The sequence below is a fragment of the Bison bison genome, unplaced genomic scaffold (assembly GCF_000754665.1).
Source record: "Bison bison bison isolate TAMUID 2011002044 unplaced genomic scaffold, Bison_UMD1.0 scf7180017864243, whole genome shotgun sequence".
Lineage (NCBI taxonomy): Eukaryota > Metazoa > Chordata > Mammalia > Artiodactyla > Bovidae > Bison > Bison bison.
Window position 1 is genome coordinate 4,596,467 of NW_011494815.1, and position 26,187 is coordinate 4,622,653.

General features: G+C 52.7%; 1 protein-coding gene and 1 non-coding gene across 6 annotated transcripts in view; one reads left to right on the forward strand and one right to left on the reverse strand.

Annotated features, from left to right (window-relative positions):
- PAX5 (paired box 5) overlaps positions 1–26,187 on the forward strand; it is a 183,869-nt gene extending 157,682 nt beyond the window's left edge. For all 5 annotated transcript variants that reach the window (XM_010847096.1, XM_010847099.1, XM_010847098.1 and 2 more), the window contains 2 exons: positions 17,144–17,230; positions 24,209–26,187. In XM_010847096.1, coding sequence (XP_010845398.1) covers positions 17,144–17,230; positions 24,209–24,288 — 167 coding nt within the window. In that variant the 3' untranslated portion in view covers positions 24,289–26,187. The remainder of the gene's footprint in view (positions 1–17,143; positions 17,231–24,208) is intronic.
- Positions 7,701–7,772, reverse strand: TRNAC-GCA. Its single transcript has one exon. It is a non-coding gene; the product is annotated as a tRNA-Cys (tRNA).

Genomic DNA, 26,187 nt, shown 5'->3' on the forward strand with positions numbered 1-26,187 from the left:
GGCAGGGCTGCCACCACGCCGGCCAGCGGGAGGAAGTGAGGGAGCGGGTGGAAGGGCTGCTGGCGGAGGCTGGTCGGTGCTCAGGTCCAGTGGCAGCCTTGGCTGGATGGGGCAGCATGAGGGTGGAGTGGGGCCCCCTGACCGGGGCAGGTTGGGGCCCAGGGACCCTCACGGTGGGTGGTTTCTGAGAGCAGGCCCCACGGGAACCCTGGGGCACTCTCTCCACCTGCACACCCACTGGAGCAAGTCAAATCCCGCCTGGCTATCCCTTCTTTGTCTCCCGAGCCTGACTGAACATCCCTCTCAGCCTCCCCGTGCCTGGAACAACTCTGTCCTCATCTGAGTGTGCGACTCCTCCAGCTGCGAGGGAGACCTGGGGGAGGCCGAGAAGGTGTGGGGCGTAGGCCGGATGCCCTGGCCTGGCACTGGCTCCCTTGGCCTCAGTCGGTTCTGCCTCCAGTCACCATCCTGCCTTTGCATCTTTTATAGTCTTCCTCCAGGGGCTGTGGTGAGGATGAGAGGAGAAGGCCCCGCTTTCTAGAAGTAGCTAGCATCTAGTGAGAATGTCTATGAGCAGGTCATTTCCCAGCCTGCTGGCCCTTCACAACAGCCCCATCAGGTTGGTGTTGATGGTACCGCATTTCCTAGAGGAGGAAGCTGAGACCTCAGCTTACACAGAGTAACTTGCCCAAGTGGCAGGGCCAGGATAGAGTCCAGTCTTGATTGCTCAGATCCTCTTAGCAAGAGAAAAAGCAGGACCCTGAGAGTCAGACCATACTTCTGTCTCAACGGTGAAAGGTATAATGATACCCTTATAGGCAATCTGTGCCTCTTATGGTGCTTGGCACATCCTCAGTACTAGATAAATGTGGGCTGAAAGGAGAGAACCCCAGTAGCCCAGGTTTGACAGTCATTTGGGATTTGCTATATCCATCCTTATGGTCCTCTTCTGACCTGTGAGAGCAGAGTGAAGAAGCAACAGCTGGAGAGAGAGGGGACACCACAGAGCTGACCTTGAGGTTTTCCCCAGCTTGTGTCTCAGGACCTTCCTCCTTCCTCCCCATGAGTGGAGGCAGCCTCACTCCAAGGTTCAGGCTTTGGCAGGTGGAGAGCAGGCTGAATCTCAGTCTGCACACGCCCAATCAGCTGGCTGTTCTTGTGCAGTGAGCAACCTACTCATCCCTACATGGCTGCCCTGCCCCTTTTGTATATTTTAAGGGAATCTTAGTGGAACTCTTTAGACTTCAGATAAACGAAGAGATGAGAGAGACCTTGAGAAATTCAAAACCCCAGCTGGCTGTCTGAGCCAGCCAAAGGAGGCTCATGAGCCTGAGCGTCTGTGGCATCACAGCACCACCCAGCACAGAGCCTGCCATGGGCAGATGCTCAGCAAGGGTTTGAGAAGCCACACTGAATAATGTGTGGACCAAGAGAGGAAGTAAACACACAAACATGTGCAGGGGTGAACTAAAAGCCATCTATCCCGCTCACCTCAGACCAAACACCTTCAGTCGCGGGTGGCTTTTCCTTTCCACCTCTTTGGTTTGTTATTTGGGGGCTATGGTGTGAGCCTGAGGGAGCTTTAGGTCTCTAGGTAATGACCTCTCAGTAGCTACTGTTGGGCTACTCAGAACATACCTTGGAGAAGACTAGCTCCCCCCACCCACAACCACAGAATCCCATGCTAGAAGGGCAGCTCAGGCCTTCATTCCCACGCCAGAGGGCCATGCTGGGCACTTCTGCAGTTCCCTGGATGAGCCAGGATGGATGCTTGCAAACTTCATTTCTGCTGGAGGAAGAATTGCCCAGGCTCCCCCTAGTGGAGAATTGGGACACATCGCCCTCTTGTGTGTGGCATTGCTGGTGTGGGCAGGACAGAGCAGGATGGGACAGGACCATCCGTTTACCCACAGTTGGCCCATCCACACACTCATTGAATTCTCACCACAACCCTGTGGGTGCGCTTCTGGCTATTTTGTTTTAGGCTCGGTGAGAGGAATGGGCTGGCCCGGGGCCATGCTGAGTCAAGACTAGAGTCCAGGCAGTCCATATTGGCCTCACCCTATGAATGTCCTTGGCCTCAGCCAGCTGACCATCTGCTTTCATGACCACAATGCCTGGCCCTTCCAACCTCGTAGCTTGAAGCTCCATGTGGCCAGAGGTGCCCACTCTGTGGGTGGGCCCGTCTTTCAGCAGATGTTGCAGTATCCTCCTTACTGGTCTCCCCAGTGCCACCCTTACCCCCTTGAGTCCATTTTCACCAGAGCAGCCAGGGTGAGCCATTTCAGTCTGAGTCTGGTCGTGTCCCTCTTTTGCTGTCTCAGAGTAGAGGCTGACATTCTCACAAGATCTTCCCCTTCCTACTTCCCTTCTTGAACTCATCTCTACCTGCCCCTCCCTCGATTTTCCTCTCCAGCCTCACAGACCTCCTCTCTGCTCCTCCAACATGCCACCCACACTCCAGCCTCAGGACCTTTGCACTTGCCATTCCTTCTGCACAGACTGCCCTTCCCATAGATATTCACGGGTCTGACTCTCACGTCCTTCACCTCTTTATTTGAAAGTCACCTTCTTGGTGAAGCCATCCCCAGCCCCTATATCATCTCCTTATGTTTTCTTCTTAACGCATAATGTATGCTTTATTTTTTTTCCTATTTAGTGTCTGTTTATGTCACTAGACGGAGAAGGCAATGGCACCCCACTCCAGTACTCTTGCCTGGAAAATCCCATGGACGGAGGAGCCTGGTAGGCTCCAGTCTATGGGGTCACTAAGAGTCGGACACGACTGAGTGACTTCACTTTCACTTTTCGCTTTCATGCATTGGAGAAGGAAATGGCAACCCACTCCAGTATTCTTGCCTGGAGAATCCCAGGGACGGGGGAGCCAAGTGGGCTGCCGTCTATGGGGTCGCACAGAGTCAGACACTACTGAAGCGACTTAGCAGCAGCAGCAGCAGCTATGTCACTAGAATATAAGTACCCTGAGGGCAGGAATGTTTGTTTTGTTCATGGCTATATCCTCAGTGTCTAGAGCAGTACCTGGTATTTAGCAAGCACTCAGCTAACACCTGTTGAATGAGTAGGCAGATGAAACATTGTCTGCTGTATGCCCAGCGTCAACATAAATACACACTGGGTCTCCCCAGCACACCTGGGGGTTCCCCCCTGCAGCTCATCCTGCATTTGTACCCTTAGGAAGCTTCTTCACTCTTCCTTCCTGGGCCCCCAAAGACATCTTCCTTCCCCCTCGTAGGTCCCTCCCCACTAAGCTGCCTCTCAGCTAGGTCTGTGGGCTGGTCACAGAGGACACGGGTGAAAGTGTCAGTCAGATTTAGGAAAGAAGAGGTCTCCATTCGCACAGCCAACTGCAGGGCTGACTTTCTTACCCATGAGGAAACAGGCCTGGACTGGGGAAGACTAAATTTGTGATAGAGGTGGGACTTCACTGGGACTCCTGCCTCTGGTCCAGCCTTGACCGTTGTGAGAATACGCCTGAGGGCTGTCCTGATTCAGCTCCCTCCACAGGACAAGTGCTTCAGCAAGCTTGCTAAGTACTGGTGGCAGCTGCCCAACCACCTGCCTGCAGTCCACCCACACCAGCTGGCCCCTCTTAGCGGTCAGCTGTTGGCAGTTAGCCTTCTTAGAGGTCGGCTTTCTTAGGGGCCAAGTTTCAAGAGGCCTGGGGACTAGACACAGTGTGCCTCTGAGGACCCTGGGAAACTCCTTAATGTGAGTGAGTGCTTCTCAAACTTCACTGCACACAAACCATGTGGGCATCATCTTCCAGAGCAGATTTGGTTCAGTAACACTAGACTGGAGCCCAAGATCCTGCATTTCTAACAAAATCCACTACTCGCTGAGGAGCTAGTACCTGTCCTCTGCTTCTCAAACTCACTGTACGAGGACTCACCTCAGGAGTTGGGACCAATCCTGAAACCTGGTCCCACCCAGAGACTCTGATTGAACTACTTTGGGTGTGTCTTGGTCATGTGGCTTTCCTAAAGCTCCCTGCTACTGCTACTGCTAAGTCATTTCAGTCGTGTCTGACTCTGCGACCCCGTAGACGGCAGCCCACCAGGCTCCCCCATCCCTGGGATTCTCCAGGCAAGAACACTGGAGTGGGTTGCCATTTCCTTCTCCAATGCATGAAAGTGAAAAGTGAAAGGGAAGTCACTCAGTCGTGTCCGACTCTTCGTAACCCCATGGACTGCAGCCTACCAGGCTCCTTCCTCCATCCATGGGATTTTCCAGGCAAGAATACTGGAGTGGGGTGCCATTGCCTTCTCCCTAAAGCTCCCTAGATGATCTAAGAGGCAGCAAGGTTTGAGAACATGGACCCAGATCATGTACATCACTTCTGCCCTCTGGCACCTCTCCACTCAGGGAGAGCCCTACAGCGTAAAGAGGAAGGGACTTGTTGACACAGTGAGGAAGGGAGAGGAACCCGGAGGCTACATCCACTCCATAGGCCTTAGGAGAGGGCACCCCGAGGATTGAATGGGGACACAGCTATTAAAGGAGAGGCACTGAGCCCAGCAGTGGAGAGAGATGGAGACCACAGGGCCCTTACGGGCAGGGGAACACCTATGAGAGCTGAAGCAGCTGAGTGGCCCCATGGAGCCCCGCTTTTGGCTTTGTTCTTGACCCTGACTCTGATAGAAAAAATACCCTGTCCCCTCTTTAGCCCAGTCTGCCTCTCTCCCTGTATCTGTGCACTGGTCCCCAGCCACGCAGGACTCGAGTAATCGATGTGTGTGTTGCCCCTTCCCGTGGACTGCGAGCTCTCAGTTGGCAGGGACCGCGTGTGATTCATCTCCGCTCCAGCCCCAGGTCTTGCGCTCTGGGGGCGCGAAAGGTGTGTGGAATTGAGTGCGATCCTCCTCGGGGCGCACCAGGGCTCCGGGTGACTGTGCTGCAAGTTCCCCGCGCACAGCAAAGCCGGCGCATCGTGGTAGTAATTGTGGAGGTAAATCTTGTCTGGTCTCCTCGCAAACACTTGGTGAGGCATTCCATAAATATGTCAGCAGAAGCATTAAAATTTGATGGCAGGCAGCGCGGGTCGGCACCAGCACTGTGACTTCCCGGCAAGGTGTGACACCGTCACCTCCTCTCATTAGTCAGCAGCAGGACGCTCGGGCCTCCGCGCTGAGCCAGGCCCAGCTGGGGGCAGGCGGTTCTTCCAAGGACGACCCCTGGCTGCTCTGAGGGACAGGCCAAGGTCTCGGCCACAGGAAAGTAACTCAGAGCTTTGGGCTGACGTGGGCTGAGAGAAGCATCCCAGGAGGCTCTGGGAATGTGTGGGGAGGTGAGAGGGCCTCTGAGCTACCAGGGGCTGGGGCTGGTTTCTGAGTCTGGGAGCTGGTGATTGAGGCTTGAGGCTTGTTTCAGCTTTATAGGCAGCCTGGTGGAAATTGTCTATTTTCTCGGGAAAAAAAGACCTCACAGAACACTCTCAAGGGGCATGGGGTTGGACCCATCGTTTAAGCAAGCAGAAGGACAACTGAGCAGGAGTCAGGGGAGAGAAAATGCTCCCTAGTGCAGAGAGAATGGAAACCAATGTAGTCTACCTCTCACCCACCATGGTTCATTTGGGGAAACTGAGGCTAAGTGAACTTGAAAGGGACAGGTCCAAGGTTGCACAGTGGTAGGGACAGAATGAAATTGAGGCCCTGACTCCTAGTTCAAGGCTTTCCCTACAACCAAAATTTGGAGCACTTGTTGAAGTATGAGAAAATCATCTGGAAATATAATTTTCATTCAAAACAACTCCCGGTGTATCCATTTTTTTCATCTGTCACACCAAGCATGTGTTATGTGCCAAGACCTGAGTTAAACATCGAAGAATAGACCCTGTGTCTGTAGAACACTTTTTGGTTCACAGAAGACTTTGAAATGTGTTCATATTGTTATTTAGTCCTGTGTAATGTTGTAATGCCACATTGCAAATAAGGAACTCAGGTTCAGAGATGTAAAGTGACTTCTCAAGGCCACTCACCTAAGTAGTTGAGGGGCTTTGACAAGGACTGACCAGCTCCTAGCCTGAGGTCTTCCCCATTGTCTCAGTTACCAACACAGAATGGCAGCCAAAGCTGCTCTTACTACCTGTGCAGATTATCAGTGCCTGCCTGTTTATAATAATTTACCAAAGCAGCGATGTGGTTTGGAGTTGTTCGGGGGTTTTGGGGTTTATCAGTCAGTGTGCCTCTTTGGCAGTTGCCTTGATGGGGAGTTGAAACAGATAAGAGCCAGGTCTCTGTGGCCCATTCCACACCAGGACGCATTGTATCCTGTAGAACCGCCTTCTGTCTAAGAGGAGTTGGAGACTGCCTTGCCCCTCAGGGTCCCTTCCATGGGGACAGGGGCAGTATACTATGACTCTTCAGAAAGCAGCTAGGGCTAGTGGAACAGATTTCAGTAACCCGTTAAATGATGCAGCTTCCATGTCCTTTAAAGTCCAGATCACAGCCGCTTCTTACAAGAAGCTTTCCTGGATGCCCCAGCCAGGATAAATGATAACTTCTGCTCTGCTTCTAAGTCCTCCTCACTGTTAACTGATGCCTGCATGTCTAGTTCTGGGTCTGAGGAATCCTCTCAGATGCTGGGAGTGCCATGAGGACTGGGGCCTGGGCACCATCCACTGACTGTGGAGAGGCGGTCCAGCACAGAGCTCTGAATGGGGTAGGGACAGTTTGAATGCTGAGTGGAATGGATATACAGAATTCTCATTAACTTATTAGACATCCATCACAGATATGTGAGCTGGATTTTCTCAGGAATATAGTTCAATACTACTCCAGCTGAATTCTGTAGAACCTGCAGTCTGGCAGTTTAGGCTTGGGATGGGGGCTTTTAGTCACATCCTGGTCACTCAAAGAAAGTCTCCAGGTAGAATCTAGATGTAGCATCTTCTGATGGCGAAATAAGTACTAAGGAAAAGAAACCTCCATTTTCCAGCCCTGCGGTGCTTGGAATGCAGTCTGGTCCTGTTTTCTGAACTGTAACTATCAATGGGTTTGACTCCTTCCTTTTAAAAAAATTTTTCTTTGCTCTTTGGGGGTGATCCAACCTTAGTGCTATCATCATGTGACACAGAGGCCCAGAGAGGCCTGGTGGAGGTCCTAGCCCTTCAGGAGGGCACCCATCCAGTGTTCCTTTCCACCTGTGGGACCTGCACCAGGCCCCTGCAGCAGACACAGCCCACAGCTCTTTTCTGTGTGTTTTGCTGTCTGTCTCTGTCTCTGTGTCATGCATCAGGGTTCTATCCAAGATCAAAGACCAGTGTTTCATGACCTGTTTCTGTTGACACTGAAAGCACCTGGCTCAAGGAACGGTTGTAGGGCATGCGCAATGCTCATCCAGCGAGTATTAGTACTATGGGTGGGGCCGGAGCAGGGGGAGGGCAGCAGGGGCGGCTGCGGTCTGTCAGTCACACGTGGTCAGTCCTCAAGGAGGAGCCACAAACTTAACAACAGCAGAAGCCAGAGTCTGGACAACCATCCTGAGTCTAGACAGGAAGTGCACCCAGCCATAGACAGGGTTGGAGGCTTAGGGGAAAGTGAAAGTGAAAGTGAAGTCGAAGTCGTTCAGTTGTGTCCGACTCTTTGCAACCCAGTGGGCTGTAGCCTACCAGGCTCCTCCATCCATGGGATTCTCCAGGCAAGAATACTGGAGTGGGTTTCCATTTCCTTCTCCAGGGGATCTTCCCAACCCAGGGATCGAACCTGCGTCTCCTGCATTGCAGGCAGACGCTTTAACCTCTGAGCCACCAGGGAAGTGGGGATCATCAATCCAGAAAGGCTACCTGGAAGAGGTGGTATTTGAGCCAGCTTTTGATAAGATGGGGGACTGGACATGAGAAGTAGGAGGAAGGTGGTGTTTCAGATGAAGAGCGGTGGGGCAGTGGGAGATATGGCTGGGAAACTCTCTGGGACAGACCCTGCAGGGCCTTGAATCCCATCTGAGAATCCTGAGCATTACCTTACAGCTTGGTCCTCACACATGTGCTGTGGGCACTCCCAGGTAAGGGCACACTGGAAACTAAGGACTCCACTGTTCTTTACACATACTCACAAATCAGGGGTTGTCTTACGCCCTAGTGAAACACTGTTTTCATATGCATTGTTGGCTTAAATGAGAACATTGGGACAGAATTTTGGAATAATACCACAGCAAGAGAACAGATTAAAATGGAACCAGACCTGCTCAATATGAGTCATAGCATAGCCATGGGTCACACATGAAAATACCTACAGGGGCCAGGCACATCACAGAAAGAGAGGAAGTCAGCCTTGGGAATAAGACAGTTGTAAATCGCTTGTTCTATAGCTGATGACACACTTGCCCCTTCAAAACACTGGGCAGCCAGGGAAGAAATAATACAGCGTGGAAAATAAACAAACAAATGAAAACCAAGCAGCACTGGTCAGAGCAGCAGCTGTTTCTGCTGGCCCCACGTGGCTCAGGAAGCCCACTTCTTGCCTCTGATGGGCAGCCAGCCAGTGGGGTCTGCGCAGGCCCCATGGTCCATGTTGGAGGCACTGAAATGTGACTGTTGTGCTGTTTCCCCTGAGTTCCCTGAAGGCTTCCAGTATTCAGGGTCTGTGGTTGTAGATAACAGGAAGGGGGCTGAAGGCATGCAGCCTCCTCTGTCAGGGGACCAAGGCCGGGGGCAGGACCCTGCCTCTGCCCTGGCCTGCAGCTCTGTCTCACTGCGCCCTGGCCAGCACCACTGTCCAGCTATGATGTCCACAGCTCCCTAGAGAAGCGGAAACGAGACATTCTACATTCTCCCCCTCACTCTCGCCCTCTGCCTCAGTTTTTCTCCTCTCTTGGTTTTTCTGAAGGCCTTCGTGGCTGGCCTTGCTGGTGGGAGAAGAGGTTTTTTCCAGGGACGGATCGATGCTCTGTGTGCTGGGCTGTCTGGGTTGACAGGGCTGACCTTTACCAAACTTGCTTGGGTTTTCCTTTCTCTGTTGGAAGCCCAGGAAGGTCTGGCTCTGGAGAGAGGATGGTTGAGAAACCTCGGCCTTCATGGGGACTAGGGTGGGAACGGGTGTAGTGAAAGTGGGAAAGAGGAGGATCTGAGTGATGAAAGCCCTTTGAGGTCAGCTATTTAAATCTCTCCCATACACGCCACCTATACAGATGAGAAAACTGAGTCTGGGTGAAAAGAAAAACTTGATCAAGGTCACTCAGAGACTTGACAGAGCCCTAGAATCTTGTGTGTGTGTGGGCATACGTGTATATGTGGATATGTGTGTGTTATACATATTGTATGTATACTCGTATGTATATGTAATAATATATATGTGTGTGTGTTATAATAATATGTGGTATATTATATAATGTAATTATATAAATAATATGTAGTATATTTGCAAGGCTGACAATGCCATGTTGGGTGCTATGATCAGGATCACTCTGGCCATAGACAGGGTTGTATATGTCCAGGTACCCACTGACCCCGAGCCACAGTGTATCACGCAGTTCTACAAAACCGCAGAGAGCAACTGGAGAAATCTCACAGGCCCTTTTCAAATCCTTCCTCTTCCTCTGCAAAGATTTTCTTTCAAAGCCCAGTCTGAATCCTTCAGAAATAGAACTTGGCAGTGAAGTCACTTTGAAAGACTTTCCGTATGTTAATTACAGGCAGCCAAGGTCTGGAGCAGAGGTGGGAGCCCACCATCTGCAGATGGGGTCGGCCCCTGGCGCGCTCTGCAAATCCCCATCATCTGGCAGGTGTCGTTCTGGGTTAATTAAGAGCTACACTGAGCCCGTTTACCTGTCACTTCAGAGAATTTTAGGAAACTTCGACTTTCTTGCCATCTCTGAGCTTTTAACGAAGGGTAAACTGAAAACATTTCTGATTCTGATGGTTTTTCCCGGCCCTGGCATCTTCAGGGCAGTTGCATTCCGTGCCTTTTCTTGTGGCCTCCTCTAAACTTTTAATTTCAATCAATCCTTTCTAGTTACCTCATTTTTTTTTTTCCAACAGCCAACTCTTCTATGTTTGGAAGACAGTGCTGTTTTGGGAAAATCCGCCATTTATCCTAAATTTCTTAAACCTCTGCTTTCTTTCTGGGTCTTTGAAGGGAGAACATCCGTTCCTCAGCTTGATTCTGTTTAGTACAATAGCTTTGCAAGGGCTTTTGATTTGCCGGTTAGGGGCCTTTCAGCGATCAGGGTTTGGGTTGTCAATGCTAATCGTAGAGCTCCGTATTCATGGGGGAATGACTCAGTCAGATCACCAAGTAACTGGGTTCTCAGCCAGTCAAAAGACCCCCTTCTCTGGCAGAAGAGAACTTTCCTTCTCTGGGGTGAAGTTTAAGGTTCTGTATCTCGATAGAGGTTTGGATGACACATGTGTATGTATTTGTCAAAACACAGTGATAGTATATTTAAGACTTGTGCATTTCATTATGTGTATACTTTATATCAAAAGAAAAAGCTTTTAAACAAGTAATGAATTTCGGTTAATTATATGCATGCTGAAGTACTTAGGGGAAAGTGTATTGATGTTTCCAATTTACTTTGAAATACACAAAAGATAAGATGAATGAAAGGCTGGAAGGAGACAGAGTTGATAGGCAAGTGTAAGAAAATATTGATGATGGAATTAGGTAGTGGGTACACAGTGTTCACGATAAAATTCTTTCAACTTTGCTCTGTGTTTGAAAATTCTCAGGCATACCAGAGCGGGGGAATGGGGAGGAGAGGGCTGGCTGTCCCAGTGAAGCTCTCCCTGGGATGGTGGAAGCCCGAGGACCTAGGGATAGGCAAGTGTCCTGATCCTGCTGTGGCCCTGCCTGGCCATGTGGCCCTGGGGAAGGGGAGGCTGAAGGAAATTATCTTTCAAGTTCGTCTGGTCCATATGATCTGGAATGATGAGTCCCAGCAGAGGTTGGGCAGGTTTAATGTAAGATAAATTTGTGGTGTAGAGACAGGGTGATGGCCAGGTTTACTTTGCATTACTTCTGGGAAGAAGTGGGTTGCTGGGGGGTGGGTGGGAACGAGGGGAGTGATTGCTAGTTCCTCGGATACCCAGTGAGAGGCCAAGTCCCTCACCCAGCATTCTCTGCTCTAACATCTTGGGTGGGTTATCCTAAGATGGAGTACCACGCCCTCTGGACACTTCCTAACTTCACCCAGACATGCCCACCTGCGGTTCCGGCTTCCTGATGTTGCGGAATTCTTGGGCTCTGTGATCCATACTGTTCTTGGATCTTTCCAAGTCTTTCACCTCAACGCCACCGGCTGCCCAAATGTGGCACTCAGCTGCTTCCTCTGATTTCCACGTGGGGAGAAAACACCAGCCCAGTCATATAGGCATTTGAGCGTGTAGTAGACTTTATGTCCCTATGTGGATGGCTTAAAATGGGAGTTAGACGTCTACTTCTTTTTTTCAATATTTTATTTATTTATTTGTCTGTGCTGGGTCTTAGTCATGGCACTGGGAGTCTTCAGTCCTCCTTGCAGCATGATCGCTTTATTATGGCATGCGAAATCTTAGTTGCGGTATGTGGGATCTAGTTCCCTGTCCAGGGATCAAACCCGGGCCCCCTCACTGGAGTGCAGACTCAGCCAGTGGACCACCAGGGAAGTCCCCTAGAGGCTCACTTCTTGAATGTTCTCCACCCCCACGGCATCTCCTTTTGTCTCCCCGCTCCCTTTTGATAACAGAACCTCCCCCAGTTCAGGTCCTGGCGTTCTCTCACGCACCGACCTTGAGCCCTCTCCAGCCTCACTCCTGAACCCTGCTCTGGGCCTCCTTTTGCACATCCAAGAACTCAGCAATAAAAATAAATAAAGCTATAAAATTCCTTTTAGGGACTGATTCAGTCTTTAGAGGAGGGCTTTTCCTCTCCCCTCTCTCCCCGGCTTCCCCAGTCTCCTTGGCAGGGGAAAAGGTAATTCTGTGCTTCCAACAATATTACCTCATTTACCTCTCACCAGTCCTATGATGTAGGTTTTTATTAGGCCCATATTCACGATGAGAAGAACCCAAAGAGGTTCTGTTGCTTCCCTAAGGCCACTATAGAGCATGGAGGCAAGCTCCCTCTGAGCCCTGCCACACTAAGCCCACACCCAGCCTCTGGGCAGCCCCCTCCCCTGCCCGTCCCCACTTTCCTAGCACAGTGTGGGGGCCCAGCTCCCAGGGCAGATCCCAGGCCTTGTCTCAGAAAGTCCAGTCTTGCTTTCTCCTCAGGACTGCTCACTCCTGGGGGTGCTGGAGATGAAGGAGATCATGACGCATGTTTCGTTGTTGAGAGTTCTTGGGGGCTTCTGGGGGTGCACCTGCAGACGGCCCAGGAGCCATCTCCGAGGAGGGCCTGTGTGCTGTGAATTCCTCAGATGGAGGTCTGGCTGCCTGCTGAGTGACAGCTGCTGGGCAGGGGCCAGCACCCCCACTGGGCATCACAGGAACTTTTCTGTTAATGCATAAAGAAAAGGTTGCCGAGTTTAAATGGGCTGGTATTTATGAGAGATGCCCAAAGCATGGATCAGTTAGCAAAAGGAGGTAAGAGCCCCATGGTGTCCTTGGTCATAAGAGAAGTGTCATGGTGAGAGCTCTGTCTTGGGCCATCTGGCCGCTCCTCCCTGACCCCAACCATGAGCCAGAAGTGGGACTCTCACGTTCTGCCTTCTCAGTCTCACTCCTGCCGTTGAGGAACGTCATTCTGTGCCTGTGGACGTTCCCCTCTCCTGTTCCTGTGGGTTGCGGCCACAGCTTCTCCCTGACCACGGGCTCACCTCTTCCAGCCTGTCCTCCAGGTCCTGGTACTGACAAGTCTGAAGGCCTCTCCAGTCCCAGCCCTAAAGGAAGAAAAGCACGATGTTTCTGCTTTTCAGCTCTGCTCCGTGGGCTGCCTCTGCTGGGGCCTTGTGAAGACCTGGCTGTGCTGGGGGCACATTCTGACCCCTCAACTCCAGACTTCTGCTTGTGCCCGGAATGCCCTGTCTCCCTCCACACATCAAACCCCTACCCCTCCTGCTCATATGCTCCTCTCCCCGCAGAAAGCATCCCTAGTGTTTTCCTGGAACTTCTCATGGCTGGACCAGACTCGCTTTTCTAAGCTACAGTCCTAAGATTTAAAGGAAAGAAGGTGAATGCTCCTCGGGTGCTGTGATGGTGGTGAATTTAAGCAAGGGAGACACAGCAGGAGATTGAAACCTCTAGTCCCAAAGGAAGTCATCATCTGGTGGAGCCCACAGAGCCTCAAGGAGGGGGCCTCCCTCCCTGCTGGGAGCACCATGACACCTGAGAAGTGAAATTCAGGCTCAGAAGACAGGAAGGGTCTTTGGACATCACTGGGTCTCACCTGCCCTTGTACAAATGGAAGACAGAGGCCCCGGGGTGGGAAGGCAGTGTCATGGTGTCACATGGGCAGAGGGCCCTGGGCTAGGAGTCAGGAAGCTGGACTTGGACTTTCCCCCCACCCTAGACAAGTCCCCCCACCTTCCTGAGCCTCCATTTGCTCGTATAAAATACAGACAGATGCACCCATCTTGGGAACGTCACAGGACTCTCAGGAAAGTTAAATGAGATTCTAGATGTGGAGGAAGCCTTGGTAGCTGATGTCAGGTCGTGGTCCTCGTGGCTGACATTTGCTGAGCAGTCACTGCATGCCAGACACTGTGTATCATCAGTCTCTGCAATGACCATGGGCAGTGGGATCTATTCATTGTCCCGACTACTGAGGAGAAAACAGGCACAGAGAGCATCCTGCTGACAGTCAACCTGTTGAGCTAGGAATAGGCAGATGCAGGATCTGGGCTGCAGCAGTCTGGCTCCAGAACCCTTGCTCTCAGCTTCTGTGCCAGACTGACTGAGGCCCACTGGGTTCAGTGGCATCATGTGGGCTCGAGTCTGGGTGGTCTTCTTCTCCCCAGCCATCTTTCTGGCTGAGCTAGGCCAGGTCTACAGACAGGCATCTTCCTCAGCAACTGAGGACCTGCCCCACCCCCCACCCCACCCCCACATCTCATGGGTGAGGACTGCCCATGCCCTGCCAGCTGCCTGTGGAGCACTTCATCCAGAGGCCCCAGCATATGGCTGGACCAGCCCTGAGGTCGACCTCTTGCCCCGGAGATGGTCAAGCTCCCTTTACCCAGAGGGTGCACTCTCACAGGGCATCTCACAGGACAGTGGCCCACGGAGGGTACCACCACACCACTGCTCTAAACACACCAGGCAGGGTGGGTCCCTGGAAGTTCATTTCTTCCACCAGGGAGCAGGACAGCATGGTGGATGGAACCTGGGCAATGGATCAAATAAACTGGCTTGAATCTTGGCACACAGTAGGTGCTCAAGAAACCCCTGGCTATTGGTGTTAATAATGGAAGCCATGAGAGTCATCTCTGGTAGACGGAGGAGTTCCCACACTTTCATTCATTTAACAAATGGTTTTCAGGGCCTGCTAGACATGGGGATGCGAGCATACACTCCCTGGCCCCAGGGAGCTTACCTCCTAGTGGAGGACATAGAATTAACAAGAAAGATGAGCACAATTAGTAAGATATGTTAGCTTGTGATCAGTTCTATGGAGAAACGTTAAGCAGGGAAAGTGGAAGGTGTTTCCATGGGAATTGCAATGTTTAGAAGTGACTTTGGAGTAGAGCCTGGAAGGAGGTGAGGGAGAGAGCTGTGCAGACAAGAGCATGGTGTTACAGTGGAGATGGCGAGCTACTTGTGGTTCTCGGAGCACTGACTGTCTGCTGTGGACAGGGTGTTACACGGGGGGTGGGTGGCATGTGGGTGCTGAGAGGAGTCACACACTGACCTGAAGACAGACACTCCCATGTCACAGGGCAAATCTGGTGTTGGGCACAGCAGGAGATGGAGTACACCCCAGGACGGGGTCGAGGGGGGCTTCCCAGAGGAAGAGGTATCTGAGTGAGATTCTAGAAGGTCAGGCAGGTGGGGCGCGGTCCAGGATGCTGAGCAACACTGACTTAGGCACATCCTCTAGAGGGGTTGGAACTGCTTATGGCCTGTTGCCAATCTGGGGACAAAGTTGGGGGGAGGGTGCAGAGTGGATAACGGACACAGCTAACTAAGTAGCTCCAGTTGAACAGACCCAAGACTTGTACTTTGAGGGGCTGGAGATCAAGGAGGCTTCCTGGAAGAGGTGGCCTTGGAGCTGGGCCTCAGATGGGCCCGGTGCTGCTAGATGGAGTTGCCGAGACAGCCTTAGCCGGTATAGCCCAATGCCCTGGGCCAGGCGCAGTGCTGTCAGAAGCGCCTCTGATGGGGCAGCCCTGAGGGTGCCCAGAGCCCCGGGGGAAGTGCGGCTGTCCCCCTTCTCCAGGCAGGTCGGTCTCTCTGCTCCCCCACCTGACCCCCCAGGAGGAGGAGGAGGTGCCGTGGCGCTGATGGATACGCCGGGGGCTGAGCTGCCGCGGCCCCGCACTGTCACCATGCTCTCCCTTGTTCGCCGGAACCTGACACCCTGACCACTGAGGCATAAAAAACAGAGAATTGGAAAGCTCAGCCTGTCAGGCTGGGAGTGGCCCCCAGAGAGGCCCAAGGAGGAGCACACGTGTGCGTGTGTGTGTGTGTGAGTGCGCGCACACGCGCACATTCTGCCTGTGGTTGCTGGTGGAAGCGGGGAGGTGGCCAGCTGGGCCTGAGGGCTGGGAGCGGCTGGCTCTCAGCCCTGCTGTTTTGTTCCCACTGCACCTGGTGGAGCCCCAGGGGCCCTAAGATGTCGGCTGAGGCCTCCCAGGGAAGAGCAGTGCTCCAAGTCCTGACTTGGGGCTGGTGGCCCTTCTAGAGGCTCCTGCCTTTCGGCCCTTTGGCATCTAAAAAGAGTCCATGGAAGCATGGATGGTGCTGAGGGTGGTCTCATGGGGCTGGGAGACTCCTGTCTCCACTGCTAGGGAGGGGCCCTATGCTCTGTAACTAGTGGCCTAAAAAGCCACTCAATAGCCAGCTGCCCATACAACCTGCTAACAGGCACAGGGGCCCCTGTGCCCCCAGAAGCCCCAGTGGCAGGGAGCCGACAGGCGGGGCCTGTCCTGTTACAGAGCCAAGGGGGCAAGGTTTGAAGGCAGGGATTCTGGGCTCCTCTCCTGTGACTGCCCAGTGGTCAAGAGGCCCCCTGCGGCTGGAAGGGAGGGAAGTGCCAAAGGCAAGCATCATGGCTCCACAAGCCGCTGGGCAGGAGTGAACCGTCCTCAAGCTCCATTCTGCCCCCCACACCCAGTTCTGTCCCACCTGGCGCGGCTTGCAGCTTCTGCTCCTCCCCCCAGGCCCAGAGGCCCCAAGCCCGTGCTCTTCTGTGTTCCTCCAGCCCTTTGGCTAGTCCCTTCATGTCAGCAAAGTGCCATCCACCTCCTCCTGGCAGAGGGTCTGAGTTTATGTCTCATCTTCCCGGAGAGAGGCCTGAGGAGCAGCCACCTCCGGATTCACAGCCCAGAGGGCTAGACCAGAGTTGGGTCATCTTTGGCCTTCCAGTCCAGAGCCAGAAAACACATGGGGAGTGGCACTGCCTCCACACTGTGTCCTGGGGTGACCTCGGTCAGGGCTGAGGTCTGAGAAACAAGCAGTCTGGGCCTTTGGGCCTGGGTTGGGTGATTCCAGGCTGTATTGTGAGAGACCCTGGGCCTCAGTTTTCTCATGTGCAAAATGGGCCAGCTACCCCAGGGAACACCTGGCACGTGGTAATTCAATGGTACATGTGTGAGAGACTGGTATTCACTCCCAGAATAAGAAAAGGTTCTAAGGGGAAATGTGTGCATGGGTCCTAATTCACTTCAGTCATGTCTGACTCTTTGCGACCCATGGACTGTAGCCCACCAGGCTCCTCTGTTCATGGGATTCTCCAGGCAAGAATACTGGAGTGGGTTGCCGTGCCCTCCTCCAGAGGATCTTCCTCACCCAGGGATCGAACCTGTGTCTCTTGCCTCTCCTGCACTGGGAGGTGGATCCTTCACCACTAGTGTCACCTGGCATCCACTCCTATGAATAAAGTTCTAAGGACAATGCCAGTGACAGCTGTCCACTTGGTGAGGGGGCGGACCGGACTTGCCTTTATTAGTTACACAAAGCACCCACAGTTTGTGAGGGAGACAAGTGCCGGTGGCATTTTCCAAACCTGACTTGACATTCGGTTCCTATTTCTCTCCCACCCACCACATGCAGGGAGTGATTTTTCCGGGAGCCCCTACAGCCACCCTCAGTATCCCTCGTACAACGACTCCTGGAGGTTCCCCAACCCGGGGCTGCTCGGTGAGTACTGGCGGAGGCCTTGCGGGGCCCCTGGGCCATCGGCTGCCTATCAGGGCCTCACTGGACCAGGGTCCCTTAACATCATTAGGCCTGGTCACTGAGGGGGTGGGTAGCTCCCCCCAGACACTGGCAACATGGGAGTTTGTGCTGGAGCTTCAGGACAGCAAATACCACCCCAGCCTTGCTTGTGCCATCAGCCCTCCCCCTGTGTTATAGTGGGTGATGGGAGATGGCACAGAAGGGGAACAGATTTTAAAAGGCCATTGAGAAAGGAAGAGAAAAGTAGGAAAAGTTTTGCCTGCCTACGAGTAACATATTTCTTAAGGATCATTGAATAGGTTGGTGATAAATCTCTAAATAAGGGCAACCAGGGACCAATTTGGGTTGTTTGGAAGTGGCTGTCTTCATAAGGACTCTGAGGCAAGGATATTGATTAGTGATGTCTGCTGTGGATACCACTGGAAACTGGTTGCTCTGTGTCTGAAGGTCTGCCAAGTTGTGCTATGCCGAGCTCAGTTGGTACCCAGCCTCTGCCCAGGCCTTAGACTGCAGATGGTCAATGGCTGGGGCCAGCATGATCTGTGTGCATCATCAAAGATATTTGAGCCACCCCACAGGGCTATCTTGGAAGGCCAAGGAGAGCCCGTTATTTTGTTTCAGTGAACTTACATGAGTGAGTCTGAGTTGGAGCTGATGGTTTTGGAGCATGAGGCAAGGGTCCCCCTCACAGATGTCAGTCACCCTGGGGTTGGAGCTAGCCCATCAGCCTCCAGGCAGCAACATGGATCCCTCCCCAGCAATCAGCTGAGTAATTTCCACTAAGGTCAGATGTGGAAGGGCCTCTGAGACCATCCAGGTTTGTCTGCACAGCTTAGCAAGGCTTACTTAAGTAAGAACCTGTTAATTCCCTGGATCCTCTGAATTATTTAAGGACTGAGAACCATAGACTTCATCAAAAAGTCAAGAACCTAATGTCTTCAAACTCAAGTTGCTAGGCATGAGTCTGCAAAGGAGGCCATGAAGTCACAGCCTTGGCCCCTTCCCTGACCTGCTTTGGTGATGAGGACAGACAATGAGGCAGACGCTGTACATTCTTGGCTGCCGATCTTCCATGCGTTTGAGCTTTGGACTGCCCAAAGCATTTTGAAAGTTTATCATGCAAAACTTCTGGTGAAATAAGGAACAATGTCAGCTAGTGCTCTAGACCTGTGCCTGCAGATTTCATTATATAGAAGACCAGGCTCTTACCTTTTATGACTTCCTGCAGGAGCTGAATCTGTGGACTGATGGCTTAGACTTCTTTTTTGGGTTTGGTAAAAATTACTTCTAAGTATTGAACCAGGTCTCTGCCTACCTTATGCTTTTCCTTAAACAAGCCCCCCTGAGAGGTCTGGGTTCTGAGTTGGCCCAGTTGTCAGTCTCAGGAGGCAAACGCTGACCCTGAACCAGAGTCTTTCAGCAAGGATGGGGTCAGGGAGGTAGGTCTGGAGCCTGAACTAGGGAGCTGCTCCCTGCAAATTGACCTTGTACAGGGCTCTGGTCCCAGCACTACTGAGAGACCCACAGGGGATGTGGCACAAAGGAGGCCTGGGTCAGAATGTAGGAGGAATTCCTTGTGATGGGGACATGACACCAGTGAGGCCATGTTGACCTAGGATCTCCATGTACGGCCGTGCACTGCCCAAGGGGACAAGTCGAGGCTGAAATTGAGCCCATGCATGGACAGAGCCCTGAGCCCCAGCACAGGGATATGACTGCCTTTTTCTAATTTTTTGAGGTGTCCAATAGGCTCATTTGCCTGCAAGTTCCAGAATGAAAGAAGTGAGAAAGGAGCTGCTTGGGCAAGCACAGCCATGGGATAGAGTAGGAGGAGAGGGACCTTGAATGCCAGACTGAGAAGTCTGCACCTGATTGTGTGGGCAGCTAGCAGCCCAGGTGAAGTCGCTCAGTCGTGTCCAACTCTTCGCGACCCCATGGACTGTAGCCTACCAGGCTCCTCCCTCCATGGGATTCTCCAGGCAAGAATACTGGAGTGGGTTGCCATTTCCTTCTCCAGGGGATCTCCTGACCCAGGGATCAAACCCAGGTCTCCTGCATTCCAGGCAGATGCTTTCACCTCTGAGCCAAAGGGAGGGTGGGGCTAGACCACATCCGAGGCCTTTGCTTCTCAAGATAGAGTGAAATCCAGTTGACATGCACAATTATACATGTGGGCGGTATGTCTGGTATGGAAAAGTTTGGCCTCTGTCCTAAGGAGCTCATAGGCTGGGGGTGAGAGAGCCTTAGGCAGGGGTGCCACGATGAGAAAGCCTGTGCTAGGATGTGCCTAGTGCCTTGAGGGGTGCCAGAACCAGTGTGGAGAAGAGAAAAGGAATCAAAATTCTGTTCATCCAAATGAGCACTTGCTAACTGTTACTGGGCAAAACCCTTCATGTGGGTTTTTATCTTACCCTCATTTTATCCTATCAAATATCCTATCCCCTAGACAGCGCATAGGATTATCTTTACCAATGAAGAGAGGGAGGCTCAGAAAGGTTAATTAACTTACTTGAGGTCACACAGCATGCAGGTAGCAGAATGAGGACTCAAACTCAGGTCACCCTGATTCTAGAGCCTGTGTTAATAATCAGTGTGTGATGTGGTACTTTTACTCTTCTGACCAATTCAGTCTGAACAGAACTACAACCAGAAAAAGAGGCTTATCTCTCCATAGGAACAAGTCTGAGTCCCAAATAACTCGGTCCTTGTATGCCATGAGAACAGTGCTGGTCTATTTTGAAAGCTGGGTTACTTAATCTATCAGGCTTTTAGTTGCAAACAACAGACTCCACTCTCACTACTTTAAGCAGAAAGTGAATTTATTATGGAATACTGGGGGCTTCCAGAATCTCTAGGAGGATCAAAGAGATAGGTATGGTACTCACAGCCGGGAACACCACCGGGGCTGCTCTAGCATAAACACCCCTGCTGTTGGCACCTACGAGCAGCCCACTTTGTGTTGCTGCTTCAACCAGGGTGTTTGAGAGCTTTGTGTTGCCACCACCCAGAGCTGGGTGCCTCTGCACCCACTCCCAGCAGGGGCTCATACCACAGAAAATTCTGGAAACACAAGAAACGTTTAAACAATATCGGGCTGTTACAAACATGAGAAATGGCCCCTGCACTGCCCAAGTCTGTAGCCTGGAGAGTCTTAGTCAGGTCATCAACCAAGCAGGGCCTCAGTTGCCTCAGGTGTAAAGTGAGGATAATGGCCACCAGCAGCATCATTCAAGCGCGAGCAGGTCACGATGCTCTCCTGAGGCCCCAAATGCAGTGATTGCACTCTCCTGAAGACGAGGGAGACTCCAGGTTTGTTCTGCCACGCATGCATGCTATCTGACTCTTTGCAACCCCATGGACTCTTTTGTCCATGGAATGCTCCAGGCAAGAATACTGGAGGAGATTGCCATGTCCTCCTCTAGGGGATCTTCCCAACCCAGGGATCAAACCCATGCCTCTTACATCTCCTGCATTGGCTGGCAGGTTCTTTACCACTAGCGCCACCTGGGAAACCCTGCCATATGTTGCTCTGCCATAAGTTGTAAGTAAGTTCCAGGCCTGTTCCCCTCTACCAGCCTTCCCTGCCCCCAGTGTCTTCAGGGCTTCAGCTGGAGGAAACCCACCGGGCTAGAGAAGTAGAGCTACTATTTCTGCTACTTAGGCAGGGAATCAGGGGGAATCTGCTCCAAGGCTTTTCTGTGCCACAGTGGGAGCTGTGGAAACAGGAAAGATTCTCACACACCCTGCCCACACCTCAGCCGGTCTGGTGGAAGGGAGCCTTGTTCAGCGACACACCGCCAAAGAGAGGACAAGTGATGCCATCTATTGAGGCTCTCTTCTCGCTCCTTCCTGGGAGCTGCCCGCAGGCTACGCACGCCAGGCCCAGCCAGGAAGGCCAGGATCTGGCATCCCGTTGGGGCCCCAGGCAGGTGGGGTGGCGGGCTGGCGGCAGGAAGAAAGGCCGCTGCGGTCAATTAGGATTAGAACCAGAGCGCCTGTGGCCGCTGTAAAGGGATTAGAGAACGAGTAGGAGCCCAGAATGACTGTGTCAAGAAGTAAATTGATGATAATGTGAATTAGAGAGGAAAAATGACAGAAGAAAGGACAAGTTTATTCTAGATGGAGGTCTAATGGGCACCAGGAAGACAGAGCGCTTTGTGAGGTGATGTTTTCATTTCTCATGGTAAATGTAGGCGTTCTTTGATTTTGCCAGAGGGCCCTCACACTGGGGCTGCTGGACGGCCTGGCCAAGAGATTAGACTCTGAGAGGGGAGAGAGTCAGAGCCCAGGGTGAGAGCTGACTCCAGGGAAACTCAGAGGACCGAGCCAGGATTTCCTGTCCCTCATTTGTGTGGGCAGCCCCTGTGATTTTCCTGATTCTGTGCCATGCCTGGGCCTGTGGGACTGGCCCTTACCTCACACACACACACACACACATACGCACACACACACACACACACACCCCTCTCACCTGGGCCCTAAAGGGAGGATGCAAGGCTGGTATTGCAGATGCTTCTGGCTCCATTGCACAGAAGAGAGAGCAGAGAAGGCTGACAGACATCTGAGGCAAGAGTCCAATCAAGGAGGTGACAGGGGGCAGCAGAAAAACCCATCTTTCGGAATATTCCAGAATACTCCGTGCCTTCCAGCACTGACTGCTCCCCCACTAGCACTACTGCCTGAGCCACACTGCCTTCCTGGGGGCCAGGAGGGAGAATTATATCCACTAATTAGGGCTGGTAGCACAGGTCAATCCTGTCCTCTTGATTCCATACTAGCAGGGTGACCATGGGCAAACCTCTTATTCTCTCTGTGCCTCAGTTTCCTTATCTGCTAAATGGGGGCAATACTAGTGCCTACCTGATAGAACTGTTGTGGAGATTAAAAGAGTTAAAGGATACACAGGGCTTAGAAAAGTGTCAATTTCCAAAGCACCTTCACATCTTCACCTCGTGGGTGCCCTCATACAGCCCCCCTGTGACCTCCTTTTACAAATGAGAAATCTGAGGCTCAAGGAGTGAAACCACTGGTCCAGGGTCACTCAGCCAAGAGTGATAGAGCCTGAATGGCAATCTCCAGGCCTTGGTGCCCAGTCATGGAATCTGGGAGAATTGCCAGGACTGGTTTAGATTTGGGTGAGATTTCAGAATGAGCCACCTCCGCCAAGGAATTAAGAAGCTTACTGTTCCTACCCCAGCAGACACATGGTCTACAGTGGCTGGCAGGACCCCAGCTGCTAGCCACTTGGATAAACACGGCTCTCCAACATGACTGTATATGCAGTGAATTGCATCATGGCCGAAAGAGTCCTAATCCAGGACTGACAACCAGAATTCCAGGCCAAGCTCTGTGGCTTTGGGCACATGACTTCCGTTTGTTGAGCCTCAGCTCCACCACCACCACCCTCACCCGTAAAAGGAGGGGATGGCCCAGTGTCTCTAACTTCCATGGCTCTGAGAATCTGCTTGTCCCCCTGAGAATCCCCAGACTCTTTCATCCCTGGGGAGAAGTTTGAGCACAGGGCAGGGCTCCTGGAGGCCTCATCCAAAGCATGTCATCCAAAGAGAGCAGCCCAGAGACAGTGGGAAGAACCCAGCATCAAAACAGGAGGCCCCACACTGGCTCTGGCCTGAGGTCACAGGAAGCAGGGCTATACCCTTCCCTCCTCCCATGTATTCACATACCCAAACTTTCACATCCTCCAAGTTCAACCCAACCTGCTTCCTCTAGGAAAAGCCTGACTCTGCCAGAACAATCTTGCATTCCCAGAGCTCTGTTCTCAGAGCTCTGATCCCCTCTTGATTCTGAGCATTGGCCTGCATTTGTTCATTATTGCCCAGCACTGCAGCCAGTGGGGTCGGAAAAATGAATGAATGAATGGGCAGGGTCTTTACTATTGTTGGTTCACTCGGTGCCATTGCTCATTTTCTCGGCCAACCCAGATGAGCACGTACCACACGCTGGGCTGCAGGCTGGGGGCTGACAGTGAACACTGAGCAAAGCAGAACCCAGCCCCTCTGTGGGACTCTCCATCCAGGTGAAGGGGGGAGAAGAAGAGAAGGAAGTGATCAGAGGATGTGGTCCAGCCTGCAACAGGGCATAGGCTCAGGAAAGGGGGTGTCCCAGAGGAGGAGACAGGGACTCGGGGACTTGAAGGAGGCAGCACTATGCAGCAGACAGGGAAGCCGGTGTGAAGTGCAGCCAAGATGTTCCAGGCAGGAGGCAGAGCATGGAAAAGGCACAGAGGCATGGGAGTATGATAAAATGGGCTAACTCTACCTGCCCCGTGGGTTTAAATGAGACAAGAGGTATAAAGGACGTGGCAGGGTTGGATGCAAGTGCTCCACCCACTGTAGCTGCCATCAGCACTCTGGTATATTTGAGAGGGTTGTGGAATTGGATTCTGCAGGAGTGGGGTACCTGAGTGTGAGCAGGAGGGTGGTGGTGTGGAAGAAAGTTCAGAGGTTGGCAGGGCTAGGTCACCAAGCTTCCACAGGCCTAAGAAGTGATGACTTTTCATTTTCCTGGTCAGAAATTGGCACACTTTTCCTGTAAAGGACCTGCTAGTGAATATGTTAGGCTTCGCAGGCCATGTGGTCTCTGTTGTAATACTCAGCTCTGCAGCAGCAGCGTGAGAGCACCACAGACACAACAGGGCAAGGCCAGGTCCCAGGAAAACACGAATTACTGTATCAGGCCTGGGGGATCGGCCCCAGTCTGCCCACCCCAGCTCTAGCTGGTGAGGAGGCCCTGAAACCTATAAGCAGGCAGTGCCTTGAGGAGGGACCAAGATGTTGGTGAGAGGGGACAGTGGTCTGGACTGGGAGAGGAAGAGGAAGGGACAGAGGTAGGGGACGCTGGTGGAAAGGGGACCCCAGGTACGGAGCTTGGGGCACGAGGTCTCCCTCCAACCTCTGTGGCCTCTCCTGTCTCTTTCAGGCTCCCCGTACTATTACAGCGCTGCTGCCGCCAGAGGAGCCGCTCCGCCCACAGCTGCCACTGCCTACGACCGCCACTGACCCCCAGAGCCAGGCAGGCGCCAAGCATTTCTGACACATATCACTGAAGGCCATAGCCTCCCAGCCCCCTCCAAACACAGCCAGAGGGGCCCAATGAGACCACCCCCCCAGCACCCCCCTACTCGCCAGAAACTCCCTCCCCCATTTCCTGCCAGGGACTCCGGGGTCTCTGATAGAGCTATTGGACTTCTAGACACCTGTCCATTTCTAAGAGTCAGCTTATGAGCTTCTCCCGGTGGTGAGTGCAAACCAACAGACTGTTCTGCAGACAACCACAGCCCCAGCGCAGCCTGCCAGCACCCCCACCCCACCCCCACACCCCGAGCTGTCTGACCATCCGCCCGTCTTCCTGCCCCAAGCCTGGAAGGAAAAGTTTGCTTTCGTTGCTTCAACAGCACCCATGTAAATACCTTCTTGCTTTTTTTGTGGGCCCGAGGATCCAGCTGAGCAGACTGCCCACCCATTTTGCATCCAGCATTCCGGAGGTGTCACAGGAGGACTTGGACCTGTGCACAGAGCCACCCTTCTGTCCTGAGTGCCCCCGAAGGTGGGTTTGGAGCTGCCCTTGAGACTAAGGATGCCCACCTCCTGACCCCAGCCTCTGCTCATGCTACTTCTTTAATATCTGGACTAAGAGTCTCATTGGGTTGGTTTTGCTCTAAGCACTCCCCTCCCCTCAAGACCCCGCCCTGGCTTCCTGCCCCCATTTCCCTGGGCCCAATGCAGTGCAAGCAGCTCTTTTCTGTATCAAAGGACTCGAAAGAGAACCGTCTAGGAGATTCCTCAGCTACTGTTTTAAAATGAGATGGCATCCAAGATACCAATTACATTGTGGACTTGGAACGTTAGGGCCGGACGAGACCCAGAAGATGATGGTCCAAGGCGGAGCACGAGGCTCTCCAGACGCCCTGGCCCTGGACCACTGAACTGAACTGGGATGTGTTTACTAAGGTGCGCCCAGGCTCAAATCACACTGGACACCCACCATGGACACTTCTCCCACCTTCCAAGATGCCAGAGAGTGGATTCAGGGCAAGCCTGTCCCTGCCACGTAGACAGTGATTAACAAAAAGGACTTTGTCTGGACCAAGGACCACAAACACCTACAGCAGTCAGCCAGAACTTCCTGAGCAGCCCCTCTCCGTCTCATGGAGCCTACTATGCAGCTGGGAACCAAGGTGCTCGGGTAGGGGCCAAGGCCTGCTTTGCGTAGTGGGTACCTACCTGCTGATACAAGGGGGTGTGATGGTCAGGCCATGGCCAAGGGCCTTGGGAGCCTGGAGTGGGAGTTGGGAGAACTCACTGTGGGCTGAAGTGGTCAGAAAAAGCGACCTGGGAAGATCTGGGGAGCAGAGGAAAGCTTCCTAAAATGGGACAGGCAGTGAGGAACTGGTGTGTGAACTGGGAGTGGTTTTGAAATGGAGGTACCAGGGGCCACCATCTCTTTGCCTTGGGCCTCAATTCCTTACATACTATCTCTTGCCAACTCAGAACAGCCAGGTAGAGGCGTCATCCAAATCTGGACCGAATGACAGCCCTGACAGTGGACTTGGCCATCTCCTGTGACAATGTGCCTGATGTCTGCATGTCACCAAGCTGGCAAGGAGCTGGGGTGAAGAGAGCCCATGCTTGACGTCATCAGGCCCAAGAGGTCTTGTCCTGGCTGTACCTTTGCCTGCCTTGCTATGGGTCCTCAGGCAAGACCCTTCCCCTCTCTGAGCCTCGGCTGCCTTGGTACAGCAGGAGTCCCCTGCAGGACTACCCGACAGCTCTCCCTCCCTTACTTCCTCTCCCCGGTTGCTGGGGCTGTGACAGGGGCATCTGGGGCAGGCCCTCCACTTCTGAGCAAGAAGACTGGGGCACCTGAGTCCTGCTAACATTTGGACCAAATTAAAAAAA